The 17,993-nt window shown below is 30.7% G+C and overlaps 1 protein-coding gene across 3 annotated transcripts; it reads left to right on the top strand.

Annotated features, from left to right (window-relative positions):
- The first annotated feature begins 869 nt into the window (after positions 1 to 869).
- On the top strand, positions 870 to 16,196 carry LOC126836471 (uncharacterized). 3 transcript variants are annotated; one of them, XM_050569930.1, is made up of 4 exons: positions 870 to 1,131; positions 1,476 to 1,744; positions 7,482 to 7,645; positions 15,380 to 16,196. In XM_050569930.1, the coding sequence occupies exons 2-4, from the start codon at positions 1,523 to 1,525 to the stop codon at positions 15,537 to 15,539; spliced, it is 546 nt and encodes a 181-aa protein (XP_050425887.1). In that variant the 5' UTR covers positions 870 to 1,131; positions 1,476 to 1,522; the 3' UTR covers positions 15,540 to 16,196. The 3 variants fall into 3 exon arrangements, with proteins under 3 accessions (XP_050425887.1, XP_050425886.1, XP_050425888.1); XM_050569929.1 differs by having other exon boundaries at positions 871 to 1,111; XM_050569931.1 differs by lacking the exon at positions 870 to 1,131 and adding an exon at positions 1,186 to 1,378.
- Positions 16,197 to 17,993: the final 1,797 nt, after the last annotated feature.

The following is a 17,993-nucleotide window of genomic DNA, read 5'->3' as shown; positions in this document are numbered from 1 at the left end:
TCAGGTTTTTCATTTAGACTCTCTGCGGTTTATACCAAATAATATTTGATTATATTGGATGAAATTAATGAACATAACAAATATTTCTTTTTCTCCTGTAATAACTACAGCTGCTATTATTAATCGCTAACTGAGATCCATCCATCGTGCGCTGCAATTGCTGCTTCTACTCTAAGAGTACCACCACGTGCATTAGTCCTTTCACGGTCTCAATACTAGTTTGGCATGCATTTTGATATAAGATTTTCGGACAGACTGCCCCGTTCAAGGTCTAAACTCACAGGTGCTCAAGAGAGCCGTTCGCCGTTGGATCTACACAGGAAGAGGTTAGGCCCTTATGTACGGACAAGTCAGCTACTATACACTCTTCCGGACGAAGCTAATGGATTTCAGTTGCGCAACGGACCGTCGCACTTGTGCGTGTAGGTAGGTAACGTTATACCTAATACTATGTAAGTATATTGTTGTATATGTTAGATGTATACATAACATAATATTATAGCGGCTACAATGCAACACTGTCCAGACGGCCGGGACTACCTTAATGTTTACCGTTTTCTACGCGCAAAGCCGAAAGCGGTAAAAAAAAAAAGTAAGTACAACTAAATAATTGTATTTACAGACGGTACGCGTTTCGTATGTTGTGGTTTACACGCGGTTAGAACCGGTTTTGGTTTTGGTACAAAATACACACACACACACACGGCAGACGACCACCGGACTTGCCGACCGGTATGCGCTCGTGCCGGCGAAAGTCATTTCATAATAGGCAACGGACGTAGGGCGAAACCGGAAGCGTAGTCGGCCCCAAACCCCACCGCCAATGGAGGATCCGGCGGACCCGGTCGGCGGAGTCTGTCCCGTTGAAAAAACACAACTTTTCGATTACAGTCGTCGTTCGCCGGCCAACTCGAAGACAACGCAAACCACTTAACCGTGTCTGTACTAAGTCTGTACTTAAAACTCTGTCTCCAGTCGATAATTACCTCGCGTTAATTCGCAGAGACGCACACGTTGTGTATGTGTCCGGCCTATAGACGTTGTTGAACGCGTCTCGCCCCCAGAACAACAAGCGAGCAGGGTTGTCGGAGAAGAGCCCAGTGGAAAAAAGGTGAAAATTCGCTATTTTTGGTATGTTCATTTCTAACAAGTTTGACTGCCTTACCTTGCCGTTTAATTTCGTGAAAAATTAAAAATAAACATTTCTGAATGGCTTTGTGAGTTAAATGTATGTCTCACCAGGATGCTTATGGTATATTGGCTAATGCGAATTCAATTTAACTCTCACTCATTTTTTGCCAATTCTTCATCTCGACTAGAGCGTGGTGGATCCGATTGGATGCGAGTATTAAGTTTAACTCGCAAAACTGTTGAAGAGGTAATTTGAAAAATGCAAAGGCAGTCAACTTGTTAAGCTAATCGTCGGTAAACGGCATCACACTTTCGACTTACGTTGTGTTTGTTTTGTTTTGCAGACCGGTTTTCGGTAGGTAGCTACTACGACAACAGTCAATCGACGAAAATGAAGAGTGCCATTGTCGGATTTATGCTGTTGGTGATGGCGGCCACCATCAAGGCTCACATACACTTTATGAGGTTAGCCCTACTGTGCATTCTGGGATTGGCCGGCATGTGGATGATGCACAAGCTGGCGCAGGATTGGCAGAAGATATCCGGTAGCAATAGGCCGGTGCAAACGGCGGGCAGACTTTTGGGCTTGTGGAAGAGATCAATTCCAGACGCGGTAAGTTCGATCGATGATAATAACAAAACAAATGGGCCACTTTGAAAGATTATGTTTTTTTTTTTTTGGTACCAATGTAGACTAGTGTTAAATACTTGTAATAACATTATGAAAATGTACCTATTCAAAAATTAATCGGATACTACCGGTTTCCACTATTAAGATGTTTGCATTGCAAATAAATTACTTGAATATGATGAGTAAATGATTTTGACTAAAATATACAAGCAACTTCCAAATTAACACTACATAAACCCATAAGTCCTTAAAAGCTCACATAATTGGTAATTTGTATTAATCCAAACAGTTTAATATGATTTTTTGTACTTGTCTGTTTGGTTCGTTATGTATATTGGCTACATTTGTATGTATAATTCATTTTCCCACGGGTTTCTTAGATTTTATAATGCGGTAAAACTAATATGAAATTAAAGAAGGCGAAAAATATCAAATAAACAAAATCGTTATATAAACTTATACTGAATTTTAATACTGAAATGCATAATACGGTATTAAATATTATCAACAAATGTGCTTGCGAGTAAACGTGACTAAAAACGGAAAGTAAAATATATGACCTTATACATAATACTATAATACCGAAAGAACTCATCGCCTGAAGAAAAAAAATGAATACTCATCCGTATAGGAAATCCTCTAAAAATCTATTATATTGTAATATGATGCGATTTCAAGTATAATTTTTACCAAATTGGATTTTGCAAACTAAGCTATCTCTCGCACTGCTTAAACCGAATACATGGTGTTCAATATCTCTGGAAAACAATAATAGAATCATTTTTCCCATGTTCAAAAAAACTACTAATAGCTTCACTATAGGTCCTGTTTGAACATCATATATTATATAACCGCAAGCGCCAATCGGTAACGTTTGGTGGTTAGTTAATTTTACAACTGATTGATATTTATACAGCGTAGAATTATTTATTCCCAGGAGCTTCATGACTAAATACTGATTAGAAAACCGTACATTTTCTGTGGGGTGAGCTTAAAAAAAAATGTTGAACATACATCTCTTTGTTAAACATGCATAAATCATAATTATTATTAACTCGGTGTATTCGGTAACGGTTGTGATTCATTCCAACAAGTACTCGAGTTTATGATCATAATAATATAATCTTATTGGTTTTGGGATAGTGCCAAAATGAGTCAGAAATATTCACACGAACAAAATATTCTGGTCGGAACTTTCACCGTTGCGACTGATACTTTTATTATACCTTCTCATTAAAAAAAAAAATGTAAAACAAACAAATTATAATAGTAGTTTTGTGGACTTAGATTCCAATCCCCGACTATCGAACGGGTTCTAACAAAATATCAAGTATGATAAAGGTTAGTTTAGTTTGGATGTTGTGGAATCAACTAAAAAACCATTATGTATGATTTCAAAACAAAACTGTTTGGTGCAAACGGGTTACATTAGACAACAGCACATACTCAAAGGTTATTTCATATATATACTGTTATAACATTTAAGTTGAATACCTAGTGAAGTTGCGGTCGTTTAGGTGCCACATTGAATAAGGCTAGTGTACTTACTTATTCTGGCAATGACCATAATAGGCCATTGCCTATTTTAAATGTAAAGGATTAAAACGATTAAAATAATTTAAAAAGTCTAGACTGCCCGTTTTTGGGGCTTCTTCTACGTTGCTATACATTGACTTAACCATCGATGCTAAGTATATAAATAATAATATTTCCACGGGCATAAAACTATGTCTAAGTCGTTAATGTCAAGGAGTTAATAGTGTTTATTTGTATTATAAAATTTAAAATTGTCTTTTGTATTTCTATATTGAATATTATGCTGTCTTTTGGCAACCTACACGGTGGGCAGCTCACTTTGAGTCGAGTTAATTTGTATCGGATTTGTCTGGCCATTATTTTCTTTGAATGTACTCTCAAGAAATACTGAACATTATGCATGCATTATAACATGCATGCACCGACCCGTTATGTATATAAACAATAGATTTTTTATTTTCATTCTCGGTGTTAACCTCATAATAGAGCATTGACGCTAAAATTATTAATTATCCTTATATTTTTTAGACATTAATACGTTATATTAATATAGCTATATCTATAACTATAGCTGTAGTAATTTTGGAAAACAAAATCATCTGAATTTCACTCTAACAGATTTCTCAATTATTTAACAGGCTATTAGGCCGTCGTGTTTGCATTATAGGAACACGTTTTATTATGTCTATATATTTTTTTTCAGTTGAGTTTAACGTGATTTTTGACAATACTGTTTAATGTGGTAAGAGTCATAGTTTTCTAGAAACACATAAATATTCGAATAGTTTATATTGGAGCGCCAGCATGTAACTTTCCGTGTATTATAATATAGTGGAAAGGTATATTATGTATTATGTATATATAATATGTTTAGACTATATTATAAAAAAATGTTTAGCACATGGAAGTTATTTTTCGTTGGCGCCGACATAACTCGTCCGGATAAATGATCGTTTGACAACAGCACGTTGTAGTTCGGATTTAACGCGTTAGTGTTAGTCTATCGTCGGATTTGCATATAGAAAGTGTTTTTCTTAATGCATTATGATATCACCAATAATATATTATTGTTATAATTTGAGATTATACAATCTATCGTTATATATATATATATATGTATATTATCTATCGTAATCTATCTAAATTTTAACTTTTATGTTGAAAAACAGGAATTATTTTTTTAGAATGCTACATAGTTTTTAAAAATTAATTTTTTTTTACCTGGATATTTAAACTCTCATCCTTCTGGTCCTACTATCCGTCGTAGGATTTAACTCTTACTCTTAGAATATAACTGTAATATTTACTATCAATACATTGAGAAGTACAAATAAATGTATTAAAAATCATTATGTCATGTTAACGGTCTCACTTATTAAAATTCACTGTGGTACTTGTGTTCTGATTTAAGTTTACACGACTAAAATTACGAACTCAGAGACGTCAACCTGTAGTGGAATAATTATTTTAATTCGCTTGTTATATTTTTGGTTTAAATTTGAAATTTGCACCACCTTCACTCTTGAGTCTAGTAGATAAAATCAATTTATTATGAATAAAAAATCTTTGAAGGTGAATTTATAGACAGTAAAAAGTATTAATTGTTTATAGAAATATAGGCACTACAAGTTAAAACACATTTATTCTTACCGAGTTTTAAAATTTTTAACGATCAAAATCTTAATTTTTGATATATTTTTATATTGTTAAAGGATCTAGCGATTACAAATATGAGTCAAATTTTCAGGCTCTAAAAACATTCTTTTAAAAAAACTACTCTTTAAAAAGTAAAACAAAAAAAGAACGTCCTTTCTTCAGGACAAAACTGTTATTATTATAATATTTTAGTTTTTTGATTTTCTTACGGTATGTCTATAATTTCAAGAATACACACTTTTTCTAAAGTCTAGTTTAAGTGCTAGTTTAAGCTAAAGTCCCGAAGGGCCTCAAACGGGCTTCTCGCGTTTTCTGTTAGTTAAAATCAGTTAGGTTAGTTGTTTTAAATCAAATAAATCTTTTGAATAATTCCAAATATCTTTTCAATAACTTTTTGATTTTAAGATAAGTTTAAGGTAATTTCTAAAAACCGACTTGTAGATTGTTAATATGTGCTATGAAATATAATCATCACAATGTAATACCAAATCTGGAACACTTGAGAGAGATCAGGGTTTTGTAAACAGACCGTCGTTGATGAAAAATGTTTTTAAATACTTATTTGTCGATTTCATGTTGTGATATTATGTATTTTGAGGTGATCTAGGATTTCTCTCGACGCTGTTACGCAATAGGTATTGTAATACAATCTTGTTGTACTGCTTTGCCGGCACCGAACTGATATATATTAATTACGCCTACCAAACTACCGTTTTGCCGTAACAAATTGGATATTAAGTGATTAATATCAAAACCAAAATTATTGTTGTACGCTCACGGTCGTTGCTCTCGGTGGCCTAACGAGTTTCCGGTCCAGTCTAATCGGTGTCTATTATTAATAAATGTCTGCTTATTCTTGCATTCTTCCTTTTTGCACACATATTGTGATAATAAAATATAATATATTTTGTCGGAGTCTTTATTCGGTTTAAATCGGATTACGCCCACATATCGGTAAGCTCTCGGTCGACTCCGGCGGTTTTAAATAGGATTGGTAAATTGGTTTCTCTATTATTCGCAGCACTCGCTCGGGTTATCTCCTATAATATTATAAGAAGCTATTAGGTATTCAGTGGGTACCAGGTATTACTTATTAAACGAAAGTCGTTATCGGATATCGCGCTTTCTGAGTATGTAATCTAATGAGCCAGCCTGTCAGTTTGCTGCCATATAAAAATTGCCAGTAAGTATCACAGTATGTCTTAATACATTGGCCGTACCGAGACAAGCCGTTTGACAGACAATTCGGCTCCATTATAATATTATTTTATATAATAGGTACACATATGCCGCGCAGATGTTTATTGAAAAGAGAATGACTTAACTGAAATAACAACAATTATAATAGAACAGTAATGGTCGCAATAATTAAAACAGAAAAAAAATTAATCAATGGCCATAGTGTTGTCTGTGTCTGCTTGTTCTCGTGTGTGTCCCACACGACATGTCACGATTCTCTTGTGTGTATAATTCATGTGATTTGCAAACACAAATAGTGTTTGAAGCTTATTATATTGAACTATACTTGTTTAATGACAAGTGAACACTAAGGCTCAGAATATGTTGACAATGTGTTAGTTAATATTGTGTCGGCAATGCAGGCATCGCGTTAAAATTTTAAATGTCATAAAAAGTGCAATCAACAAAAATAACAAGTAATAATAATTTATAATATGCGAGGCGAAAAGGGAAAGGGACTTCTTGTCGCAAAAATCAAATTTCGAGTTATCGATTATTACAAATTCTGCACTTAGTTCTGAACATCTTGAAACTGGAATCTTTCGCCTATCTTGAAAATTGGTCGAGTTATATTTGTTTGAATTTATCTTTCGGAAAATGGGGTTATTCAGAAAAAAAAAGTTTTAAAGTTTTGAAACGTTGCTACTTTTTATTTTCCATAATTGAAGAATGAAGCTTAGCCAAAAGTTAAAATAAAGTACCCTCAAGCAGCTTGATTATTATTTTTTGTAATATGTTTCCTGCGATTTTGATTCTCGCGACAAGAGGTCCTTTTTCTATTTCCGTCTCACATACTTTAAAAATGGATTTCTCCAATCCAATCAGAATTTGTAGCTTATTGTGTTCTGTGGACTGTGTAAATGTAGTACAAAAAAAATAGCTTCGGTTGAATTATTCATTACTACAAAATATTTATAAAAATGAAATTGACAACTTTTGGTAATTATAAAAATGTTCAAAAATCATAGACAGATTTAAAAAAAATGTTTTATAATCGACAACAGTTTTACATTTTAACACTATTTTATCGGGTCTGTTAGGATTCCAAACAAAAAAATTACTGTTTTTCTTTATACCGGGTGATTAAGAGTTTTTTTTTAAAAAATTGTTATCAAAACATTTTACTTAAGTACACAGCTTTATATTGTGATAATATTTAATATTTATAAGATTTTCAAGTAACTTAAATAGCGTTTTTTTTTAAATCTGGAGTTTTGGATTCCCATCACTAATATGTACACATAAATAAAAATAAAAATATCTATTTGATATGGGGTTTATTTTTCAGACTATGGACACCTATGTGGAAGAATCAATGAACAATTTCTATAAATTTGACGAAATTCTTAAATTCGACAAGAGCATGTGCGCCAGAAAAATGGTTTGCCAAATCGCGGCCACGCCTAAAAATCTACTTAACCAAGTCGAAGTCAACATACTCAAAATGTTGAGGTAAGTTTAAAGTTATAGTTAACAGGCGTTTCTTAGACTCAGTTTCAATTTAATATAGAAAAAAACCAATAAATGAAAAATATTGAATAAGTAGTTTCTTTATTGTTCAATTAAAATGAACGTAAGACTTAAATGTACTTTTATTGTTATTAGAATCAAAAGACAAATAATTATATTCCAATATTAATAGATATTATTGAAATTATTACAAGGCAAATAATTTATCAACCTAGAACCACGAAAAAGCGTTTTTATAGTACTTGACATTTATTTAATTATTTCTAACTTTTACAGCGCATTAAGTGGCCAGGTTGTAAATCATTTTGTAGGTTATGGAAATCTGTATTGGAAGTATCTGCTTAGTTAAATAGGCCTTTATTTTAAAGCATTATAAATAACAAACATGGCCGTATCCAGCACTCATTTTTTTGGGGGGAAGGGGTTTATTTTAAGATAAAACTAGTGAATATTATTTGGGATTTTAATTAAATAGAACCATATCAGTTTTTTAGGTACATATACCGCGTAGTCCATAAATGTCAGATGTATGAATGTATCTTAACGGGCCGATTTCTATCTCGGTTATCAAGTCACTATTACGTTTTTTAGGTGCACTTTTATTCGTTGGAATCTCTACTTTACAATGGTATATTTGGATTTTTGTTTTGACTATTTTAGCAGGTTGAAATAACAGATCTTTCCAGTAAACGATTACGGTGTCCTGTCGTTGTCGCCGACCCTGATAGTGACTATTATTTTTATATATATATAATATTTTTATTATCGACAAGACTCGTGCTTTTATTCATATACAGGGTTGAATCGATTCTATATATGAATGTAAACATTATTACCCAGTCATTATTGACGTCTTCCAATAAGGTAACGATAATATCACGTATTTATTATTATCTATTTCTATTTTAGGCTTTAAAGCTAAAAGAAAACTTACACCAAAATGTTTTTCTTTTTTTACATCATTTTCAGAAATACATACTTTAAAAAAAGTTTTAAAAAAGATATAAATGAAAGGTAATACAAAATATTTTTCGATGAAATTTTGGGAGGGGGGTTGAACCCGGACCCCCACCCCCTGAATACGGCCATGATTACAAATAACTATGTTAACTATGAGATTCAAAACAACGAGTTAGTATATGTTATTTTGTCCGTATTGCTTCTTATGGCCAAGACCGAAACGTGGTAGATTGTGACGGTTTGTTTGCATGCAACAAGAAGAGCCGGACGTTAAGGTGGAAGTATACTTTTGCTCGGCTGCTTTCTAAATGCCCATTAAAAAAAAAAACTAGACAAGTTACTTGTTAAAGTCCGAGTAAATTGCACGTTATGTAACTAACACCATTCCATCTTAACCGCCAACGTTGTGTATAAATTGAATAATAATAATTATGGTTTCATACTTTGTAATATACAATTATACAAACACGGGTCATGTCATGTACAGTGTACGTACAACATTGAGTATGTTAAAACATGATATTAGTATTTGATCTTATCCTAATAGACAGTAATTGCCTATTTTTTTTATTTCTTATTACTAAAAATCATGAAATAACACCGACAATGGAACGGATTCATAGCGCCTTCCAGCGGTTTTTACAAAATAATAATTTACTTGTATTCTCTGTTTGTGCTTAAGCGCATCACGACATTACTATTATGTACTCTACGCGAGAAATAGAAAATGCTTCCGGTCAGGGTTTCACTTTTATCCCAAAAAAAAAAAAAATAAACATTTATTTGCATTTTTGTTAAACCAATCATTTTATATATTTATCTCTCTAATACAATGTTATTTTTTAATTTTTATTTACTTTTTTTCTCATACAACAGAGGTGCATCCATATTTAAAAGTGTAATAACTACATTTTATATTCATTTTCACGTTTTTTTATATATAATACATAAGTTCGGTTTTTTCCTTCAATTGTCTCACAAATCAAATAATAATTATAATAAAACAATTTAGACTTTACCAAAAACTCCCCAAATAAAGTATGTTATTATTCAATGTGTGTCTTCAAATTGTATTGTTATAATATTATTTTATTTTAATGCAAAATAAACACCTAAAGTACAAATAACATTTTATTACTTTAGACGAATTCATGCAATGCTGTACTTTATTACTTGTTGCTCAAGGCTTTTTTGATGACATTTTATGGAACTCTCCATTGAATCTGAATTTGCATCCTTAATTTCTTTTTCTAATCATACGCATATTAACAGCATAAAAAATCCTAGTAATAATGTATTAGTCTTAGTTCTTACTGATATTGATAATATCTTTCTAATATAATTATTTCTCCGTCCTCTTGCCTTCTACTTAAATTTGATTTTCACCACCCACCGCTCCTCATTACATGTTCGTCTCTTTGTTTTAAGCCACATGTATTTATCTAAAATGTCTTATCATTTTAAATGCGGCGATTACAATAATTTTAACGCATATCTTGTATATACTGGTTAGGATGAAATGTTTGAAGAATGCAATGTTAATCAAGCTGTTAAAGTTCTGTGTAAAATCGGTTACTAATTATTCTAGCTTATTTTATTTCCAAAGTATCTCTGTCGCTGGCCTTTCTCTTAATTTTTACCTGAGAGAACTATTGTTGTTACTAGGAAATGCTGATGCGGTGGTTTCCCTTTGCCTTCCGCATCGCAGTGTTATCACCAGTTATATGACCTCCCTATCCGGTGGTTATTATTTGATGTGTAGCTGTTTCTACCTTTATATAGGTTGCCAGTACCTACATTTAATATTGAAAGAGCTGCTGCCCACATACAAGTCAGTAAAAGGGCAAGAACTAAATTGAAAACACAAAGTCATCAAATGTTACCTTTATTTGTACATTTTGAAAAGTGTTTACTTGTACAAATTTTATAATTGTACTATTTAAAAAAAAATTGAAAGTTTAGTGCTGTATCTAGCTGTTGTTTTGTTAAAAAATCTGTATAAGAATTTGTATACTATTGTTTTATCAAGAATGCGTATATTATTAATATTATGGATTAACTTTCCGGGAAAGAATAATAGCAAACTAAGTCAACAGTTAGATAAAGAGAAGTGGTGATTGCAGCAAAGGAACTGAATGACCTGTATATTAAGAAGTGTAATAAAATAATTTTTAAAAACGCTTCCATTCAAACCTGTAAAGTGTACATGTTAAAAAGTATCAAGTATCATTTTAAATCAATACATAAAACAACAAAATATGTGTTTATAATTGTGAGAAAACCCGTTTATTATAAAATATATTAAATAGATTGACAATTTAAGTATATTTTGTGTGGTCTGCAAAAACCGTTTAAATATAATAACAATAGTAGTATAAAATTAGTAATCCGTATTATTTCTGGTTAAAATTATCATAACTGAAAAGTACAGATTAAAATCCAGAAAAGTCACTTATTTAACAATGGCCATTTTTGTGTTTTTGACGTATTAGATTTGTTTACAATTCTTGACAGTTTGAAATGTTTATTTAAACAAAAATCATAATAAAAAAAAAAAATTAGATAAAAAAATTTTGTTTTTTTTGTTTTTTACTCTCTAAGAGAAAAGTGCTTGCTCTGAAGAATTGTTCTAAAGATTCCACAATTTGTTCAATAGAGAAGAATTTTAATCTGGCATTGGTATTTGTTACTAAGACACATTCTCGCTTTCATCGATTTCAACCTCTATTTTAAAATAATTTCCTAATAGTTGTTCTGTACATTTGATCAACCCCATTAATAAACAATAATTTTTAAAAGCTAATTGTGTTTCTTTTTTCCTTAAAAAAAATGTAGGGCTCATAGTATATTAAAATAGAACAATCTTACAATTATTATTTCGTGTAATATTTGCACATCTCAGCTGGGACAGGACTAGTAATCGGTAGTAACTTTATATTATAAATCATGTCTTTTGTTATTTTTTTGTTTTCCTTATTCACACAGCTTAGGGATTTAATATACGTTGCACAATGATGTATTTTTTTGGTTTCGATAGCATAATTTTCAATGTACAGCTGCGACGACAATAAAAGTTAGCAGAAAATAATTAATTTAATTTTAAATTAAAAAATCGATATTAACATACGTCATACAATAATGTATTACTTTGTTTTTTTGTTTCGTTACTAATACTGAACATACGGCTGCGAGGATAATATTAGTTTTATTTCATTTGTTTTAACATCAACTGAAAATGATTTACATGTACTTACAAATTTAATATAACACGTTCATGTTTTCTTAGGTTTTTCTTGGATAAGATTTATGACACAAGTCCCACAATTGCGACATAGGGGGACACCGGTCTGGGCGTCCTTCAAAACCGCAGACATTTGTCTACCTACGTTTTAAAATTTTTTATTATGCCAAAAGCTTACATCTTATTATTTTTAAATGAATCATATAATTCTAAAACGTTTTCTTCTGTCTCTCTTTGGACATTACGCTTAGTTTGCGTAAAATTGGATTTGGCTAATACTCTGATGTTGTTTGAACACATTAATCTGAAATACGTACAAAGTTCGTTAAATTACAATTCTGGGACGCTCAACAGATTTATGTTTTTATGTATAATATATATTTTTTTTACCGTATAAAATATATGTGGATGATGCACATAAAATGCATTCCCAAGTTGACTGTGGTAGCTTTCGGTGCCGTTGGTAGTTCTTAAGGTTATATACCTATTATAGTTGATGGTTCCGGATCATCTGGTTTAGGTTCAGCGTTGATGGTAAACATTTGATTGTTAATAAATAATGTTTTTTATAAAAAAAATAAACATTGACCATCAAAGCGCTTCCGAAAACTATTCGTTCGGCTGTTTGACAATCAAAATCGTCGGTTTCGTAATAGTAGGTATGCTATGATAGTTCCTCTAGACCATCACACTCTTTTTTATACATTATTTATATACATATACAGTAAAATTACAATATACAGGTTTGGAATAGAAATTAATCGTGTTTATTTCCCTTCAGTAAATCATTTTGTCTGGCGAAAGTACGACGTGGCTGTCGAAATTTCTTGTCATGCCCATCATAATAGTATCTTGTCTGGAACATTTTTCCACCTCGTCGAAATACCGGCATAGTTAAATTATGATTAATGAACAATAAAAACCACATATTAAATCCTGTGGCGGACTGAAATGGGTCACAATTTGGCTTTGTTTTCGCGAGATTAAAAGCCTTAAATTGGACAGGCCTTAAACATTTTAACGATATAAAATTATAGTCTACAGACTTCAAAATTATAGACACTTTATTAAGTCCAGTGGCGTACGTAGGTGGGCGAGTTAAGGCCGCTAAAACCTTTTCCAATGTTTGTGTAATGGTCAATTAGAAGATGAGATATTTATTTTAACACGAAATTAACGTAATTATAGTAATTTTAGTGTGATTAATCTAATCATATTATAATATCCACCTTACCTATATGAATTAAAAAGTTATATTTTTTTACATAATTAAACTTTTTTTAAATTAAAAATACCCCTTGTAAAAATATTTATTTAACTATTCAATTATAAAAGTTGTTTTAAATCGAGAAATGGAATTTTTTACAAATGAATAACATTATATTAATTAAATTTATGTGTAGGGTAAGGTTTTCTAAAATTGTTCATTATTGATTGGATTTTAAACGGATATAAATCTAAAATTAGGTATTTATATATATTACAGTATCTAAATTTAAAACTGGCTTATGACCAGTTAAACATTTTAGAAAACCATGCTCTAAATACAAATTAAACTAAATTAAACCTTAAATATAAACTAATCAATTCAATTAATCTATTGTACTTGTAGAAATTCTATTTCTCTACCACCTGCACACATAAAAAATCTTATTTTGAAAGCTTGGTAATCAAAACGGACTTCCCTATCCTAAAGTTAAATCTCTTAGCGTCATTTCCCCATTTGTCTCAGGTCGTCCCTAGTTTTGGAATCATGTTAAGTTCACCGCTTAATAAATACGCGATTAAAATTATTATCAACACAATAATATATTGCTTGGGGCAAAATTCTTTAATAATTAGGTTTAAAATAGCATTGCCATTAATGAAAATGTATATAAAAAAATACCTTTAGATGCATTGGTATATATTTTTGTCAAGATATGGCATTGAATAAATTGGTCTTACTTTTGTAAATAATAATAAGATATTTTGGGATTATTTTTATGGGGTTTATTAGGATCTAGTCGAAGTGAACGTGCTCGGAAATGGCGAGAGAAGAGACAGGAGTGGCGCTTACTTATTTATTTTTTATTAAGAACACCGACTATAATAATATATATTATAGTTACAACATAGTCGCCTAAAAGTTTGAGTATCTCGGGTCCTGGAGGTGCCGTTCGTCTGGTAATTTTATCATTCAGAGCCCAATTAACATTTCTCATATCCCTCCTCTCCACTCTGACCGCAGTCGATTCTGCTTGTACGTGCGGATGTTACCTGTATAATAATATACATACGTGTTACCGTCTACATTGTAGATTAAATGTACTAAGTATAGTGTGTATCTTCCGGCACACACTTACTTATTTACTTGTCCAACACCATCGGTCGCACTGGAAAGCACAGAGTGGGATTTTGTCTGGGCTTTACGACCGCTTGGCTGAGATCCGATCACACGTGTTTCCTTATCACCCGCTCTTTTTCTTAAAGTTCAAACCCAAGATTTCAAAATGTGCAGAAACTTATGCCCTTCTGTCTCCTGTTAACGCAATGGTTCTCGTCCGATTACATCCTCTCTTTAATTTAATTAAAACAATTTTTTTTGCAACCGCGAACAAAAATATACCCTCTCTTCATTCCTTTATTAATAAAAGTACATTAAAGCTTTATTTTAAAATTAAGATTTTGACAAAGTAAGCCTGTACCGAATATATGATTAATCCAAAATTTGGTAAGAATGGCGTCCTCATAAAATATTTAATGCAAGACACTTTATTTTCGGTAATTACAGTAATTTTTGAAATTGAATAATTTTTTTTTATATATATTCAGGCGATATATTAATAATAAGACAATCATTTTCTCTTAAAATAATCGATGAATAATATTTTGAATTTTTAGTTTATGTTATTTTACAATATTAAATAACATTCAAATTTTTTTTCCAGAGCTTTAAAAATTTAAAACTTAAATTTTAACGTAAATAAATCTTTAATTAATTTTTAAATAAAGATTAATTTGCTGAAAATTTTTACTGGTCGATAACCACAATAAAGTCCTAGGTTATTAAAGTTTAAAATTTAGGAACTGGGGTGGAGTGCGGAAGAGTGATGCACGCAGAAAAAATAATACTACACTCCATCTGGAAATCCCTTCCTAAACTTTTAACTTTGATAGCTTAAATAATTATCCGAAACTGGTTTTCGACCATGTTTAGAAACTATAATTGATTTAAAAAGTAATTAAATATAAACGTTACCATTTAAGGTTTAAAAGTTGATATTGTAAAATAAAATAAAAATGTTTCAAAAAGAAAAACTATATAATTGCAATTATCTTAATAGAAAAAATGAATTGTCCTATCCTTAATGAATCACTCTGTATATTTTCATTGGTTTGGTTTTTCCTAATCGACCAGTCAACGTTTTCATTAGATTTTTTCAACTTAACAAAAGTCGATGACATACATTCACATTGAATGTGATATACAAACAAGTGCATTTAAGTAAATTCTTTATATATTTTTTTTGCAGCCCTGACGAACACTTTGGTGACAATCCGGCCAAAGACATTTTCCGAAAGGCTATGGACTTGGGACACCGGAAGAAGAGCACAAAGGCTTGCGACGCGGAATACAAAAAATGTCGTTTCAACACCCATCAAATGTTCAAATTGTTCACATCATTCATGTAACGTTAGGTCCGGACAGTTCTGTCTGAATATGTACAAATAAATTATGAATGAGAAAGAAAATTTAAAAAAAAAAATGTAGTGTTTGCTAGACATGTGTAAATATTTGGGTGAAAAAACCCTGTATTGTTGTAACATCATTTTTGTTGTTCATATTATAAAAATATTCTTACCTATTTTGCCTTTGCTGCACGAGTTAGTTACATTGGTTTGTTATGTTCCCGTTGGATTCACTCGGCCATTTTAAAACAGAAAATAATACTTATTATAATAATTTTTATTAAGACAGCGAACAGATGTTAATATTACAGGAATCACCTAGTTTATTAATCAACATTGAATGTTTATCCTATTATTTTATATATTATTAATTATTTTATTATATTGTATACACGTTACAGTAATTAGTGCCGTTCGAGTGCAGCGTGCTGCGTGTGTGATTTAAACTCTATTATAATATTAGTATTGTTATTGTATTTTTTCTTACAACATAACTTTTGTAAATGTACCTAATTCTTAATATGTCGAATGACATTTACTTGTGGTTGTTTAGTTTATGAGTAAATAAATATTTTGTTATTTTTTTTCAGAATAAGTGTACAATATGATAATATTATATTATGTAGTATAGTTATAAATAAAACGATTATTTTATTATAATTTTTCGCATTTTTTTCTTTTTCTTCTTTGTCTTGACGAATGCTTTTAGTGAACTCCTATAAGATACGTCGAAAAGAAATAATTGGAGTGTTTACTCATACAATCAACACACTTCTTGTGCTGTCTTCACTGATCAATTTATTTTGCATGTTTCAGGTTTTCCTTTATTTCACATCATGTCATCCTAATCTAAACTCGTCCAATCTTTCTACTATCTTCGTGCTACTCTAAAATTACCTCTTCAACACATATTCCTTATTATAATATCTAATCTAGTCATTCAACATTTCTGTAATAACATTCTTAACCAGGAGGGAAGCTCCTCTTCGAAATTTTGTCTACACGACTAACAGGATGCTTGACAAAATCTATTTTTTGTGTCAAATTATTATTGTTATTATTATTTTTATGTTCAAGGTAGATTTGCATATCTCTCAGTGTTTACAATTTAAGCTAGTGAACTAGTATAGGTAATTTTTTAATTCAGAGCTGATATAAACCAAAATTAAGACGTTCTTAAAATATTAACTGAAGAGGGGAAAAACAGGCCAATTCTATCAGGTTTTTAAAACAATATTTTAGAGGTCGCGAGAATCGATCTGGTGTAAAAAAAAATGTAAATGTTGAGAATAATACAATTATTGGATTTGACAATTATTACTTTAGTGTAGCTTAAATCCTTATACATGGTTCCAAGTGTTTGAAATATGTTATAATAATTATTTTTTCAAAAATTGCCAAAGACAGTTATTAAATAGAAATAAAAACTTGATTGTTAAATCTTTCTTTGTGTGCTTAACACCCTACCTATAACGACTATCGGGACAACTTACAGCTGTAATGGAGAAAATAATAAAATAGCAGTTTAAGTCTAATTTAGTTGAATAAATTAGTGGGAAATTGTAAGATACTCAATTAAATCGTTTTTAATTTTTTATGTTCAAACTCGTTTTTTATTATCAGCCAACAAAAACCAACGTTTAAGAGCATTCGCTCCAATTAAAATGTATTGAACGATTTAATTAAAATTTTTTAATTTAATTTGTACTCAAAACTTATTTTATGTTTAATAAAGAATGTTAATATTGGGTTTTGATTTGTGACAATTTTGCTAATTATAATGTATTAAAAGTAATAATCAATGAAGTGTCATTAAAATACACACTTTTATCATAGTTTTATCGGATTTGGGTTTTTTTTTTATAATTATTTTTTTTATTTTGTGATGAAAATGACATGAATGTTAAAAAACACCGTTATCTTAAGTAAACCGTTTGTTGTCAAATACCTTATATGTAGTTTGTAATCATTTTTCTAACACTTATTGTGTTTATTATGATTATAATACTGATTAGATAAATCACATTAGGTATTGTTGGTAAAGATTTTATTTTAAAGAGGACGCTACTCATCTGTTTGCTTATTAAAAAATATTATTGTTATCGAAACAATTCAAACGCTATGTATGCATTACTATATAAGTTACTGGCCTTTCATATTCGTTCCAAGCAAAACAGTAATAATGGGAGAAACATCGTGACATCCTATAGAAATGACTGTGATAGTCTGACAAAATAAATGGCAATCAATAAAGTATCCTCATCACTGTATTAATAAGTTCAAGCTCTAAATATATTTTTCGAAAATTGCCTATACTTTACTCCTTAGAAATAGGTGGTGTAGAGTCCTCTTAGTAATGTTTTTCTCTTAAAAAAAAAAAAAAAAAAAATTAAAAATGACATCACTAATTTTTATCATAAAATACACTTGTTAATGTTTGTTTTAGTCATTTGGTTA

Source organism: Adelges cooleyi, unplaced genomic scaffold, assembly GCF_023614345.1.
Source record: "Adelges cooleyi isolate 19-005CV unplaced genomic scaffold, UGA_ACOO_1.1 ACOO_flye_CR_arks_rails_tigmint_CR_PRNA_247, whole genome shotgun sequence".
NCBI lineage: Eukaryota > Metazoa > Arthropoda > Insecta > Hemiptera > Adelgidae > Adelges > Adelges cooleyi.
Note: the sequence above shows the minus strand (reverse complement) of the source record. Positions and strands in the feature narration are given on the sequence as shown.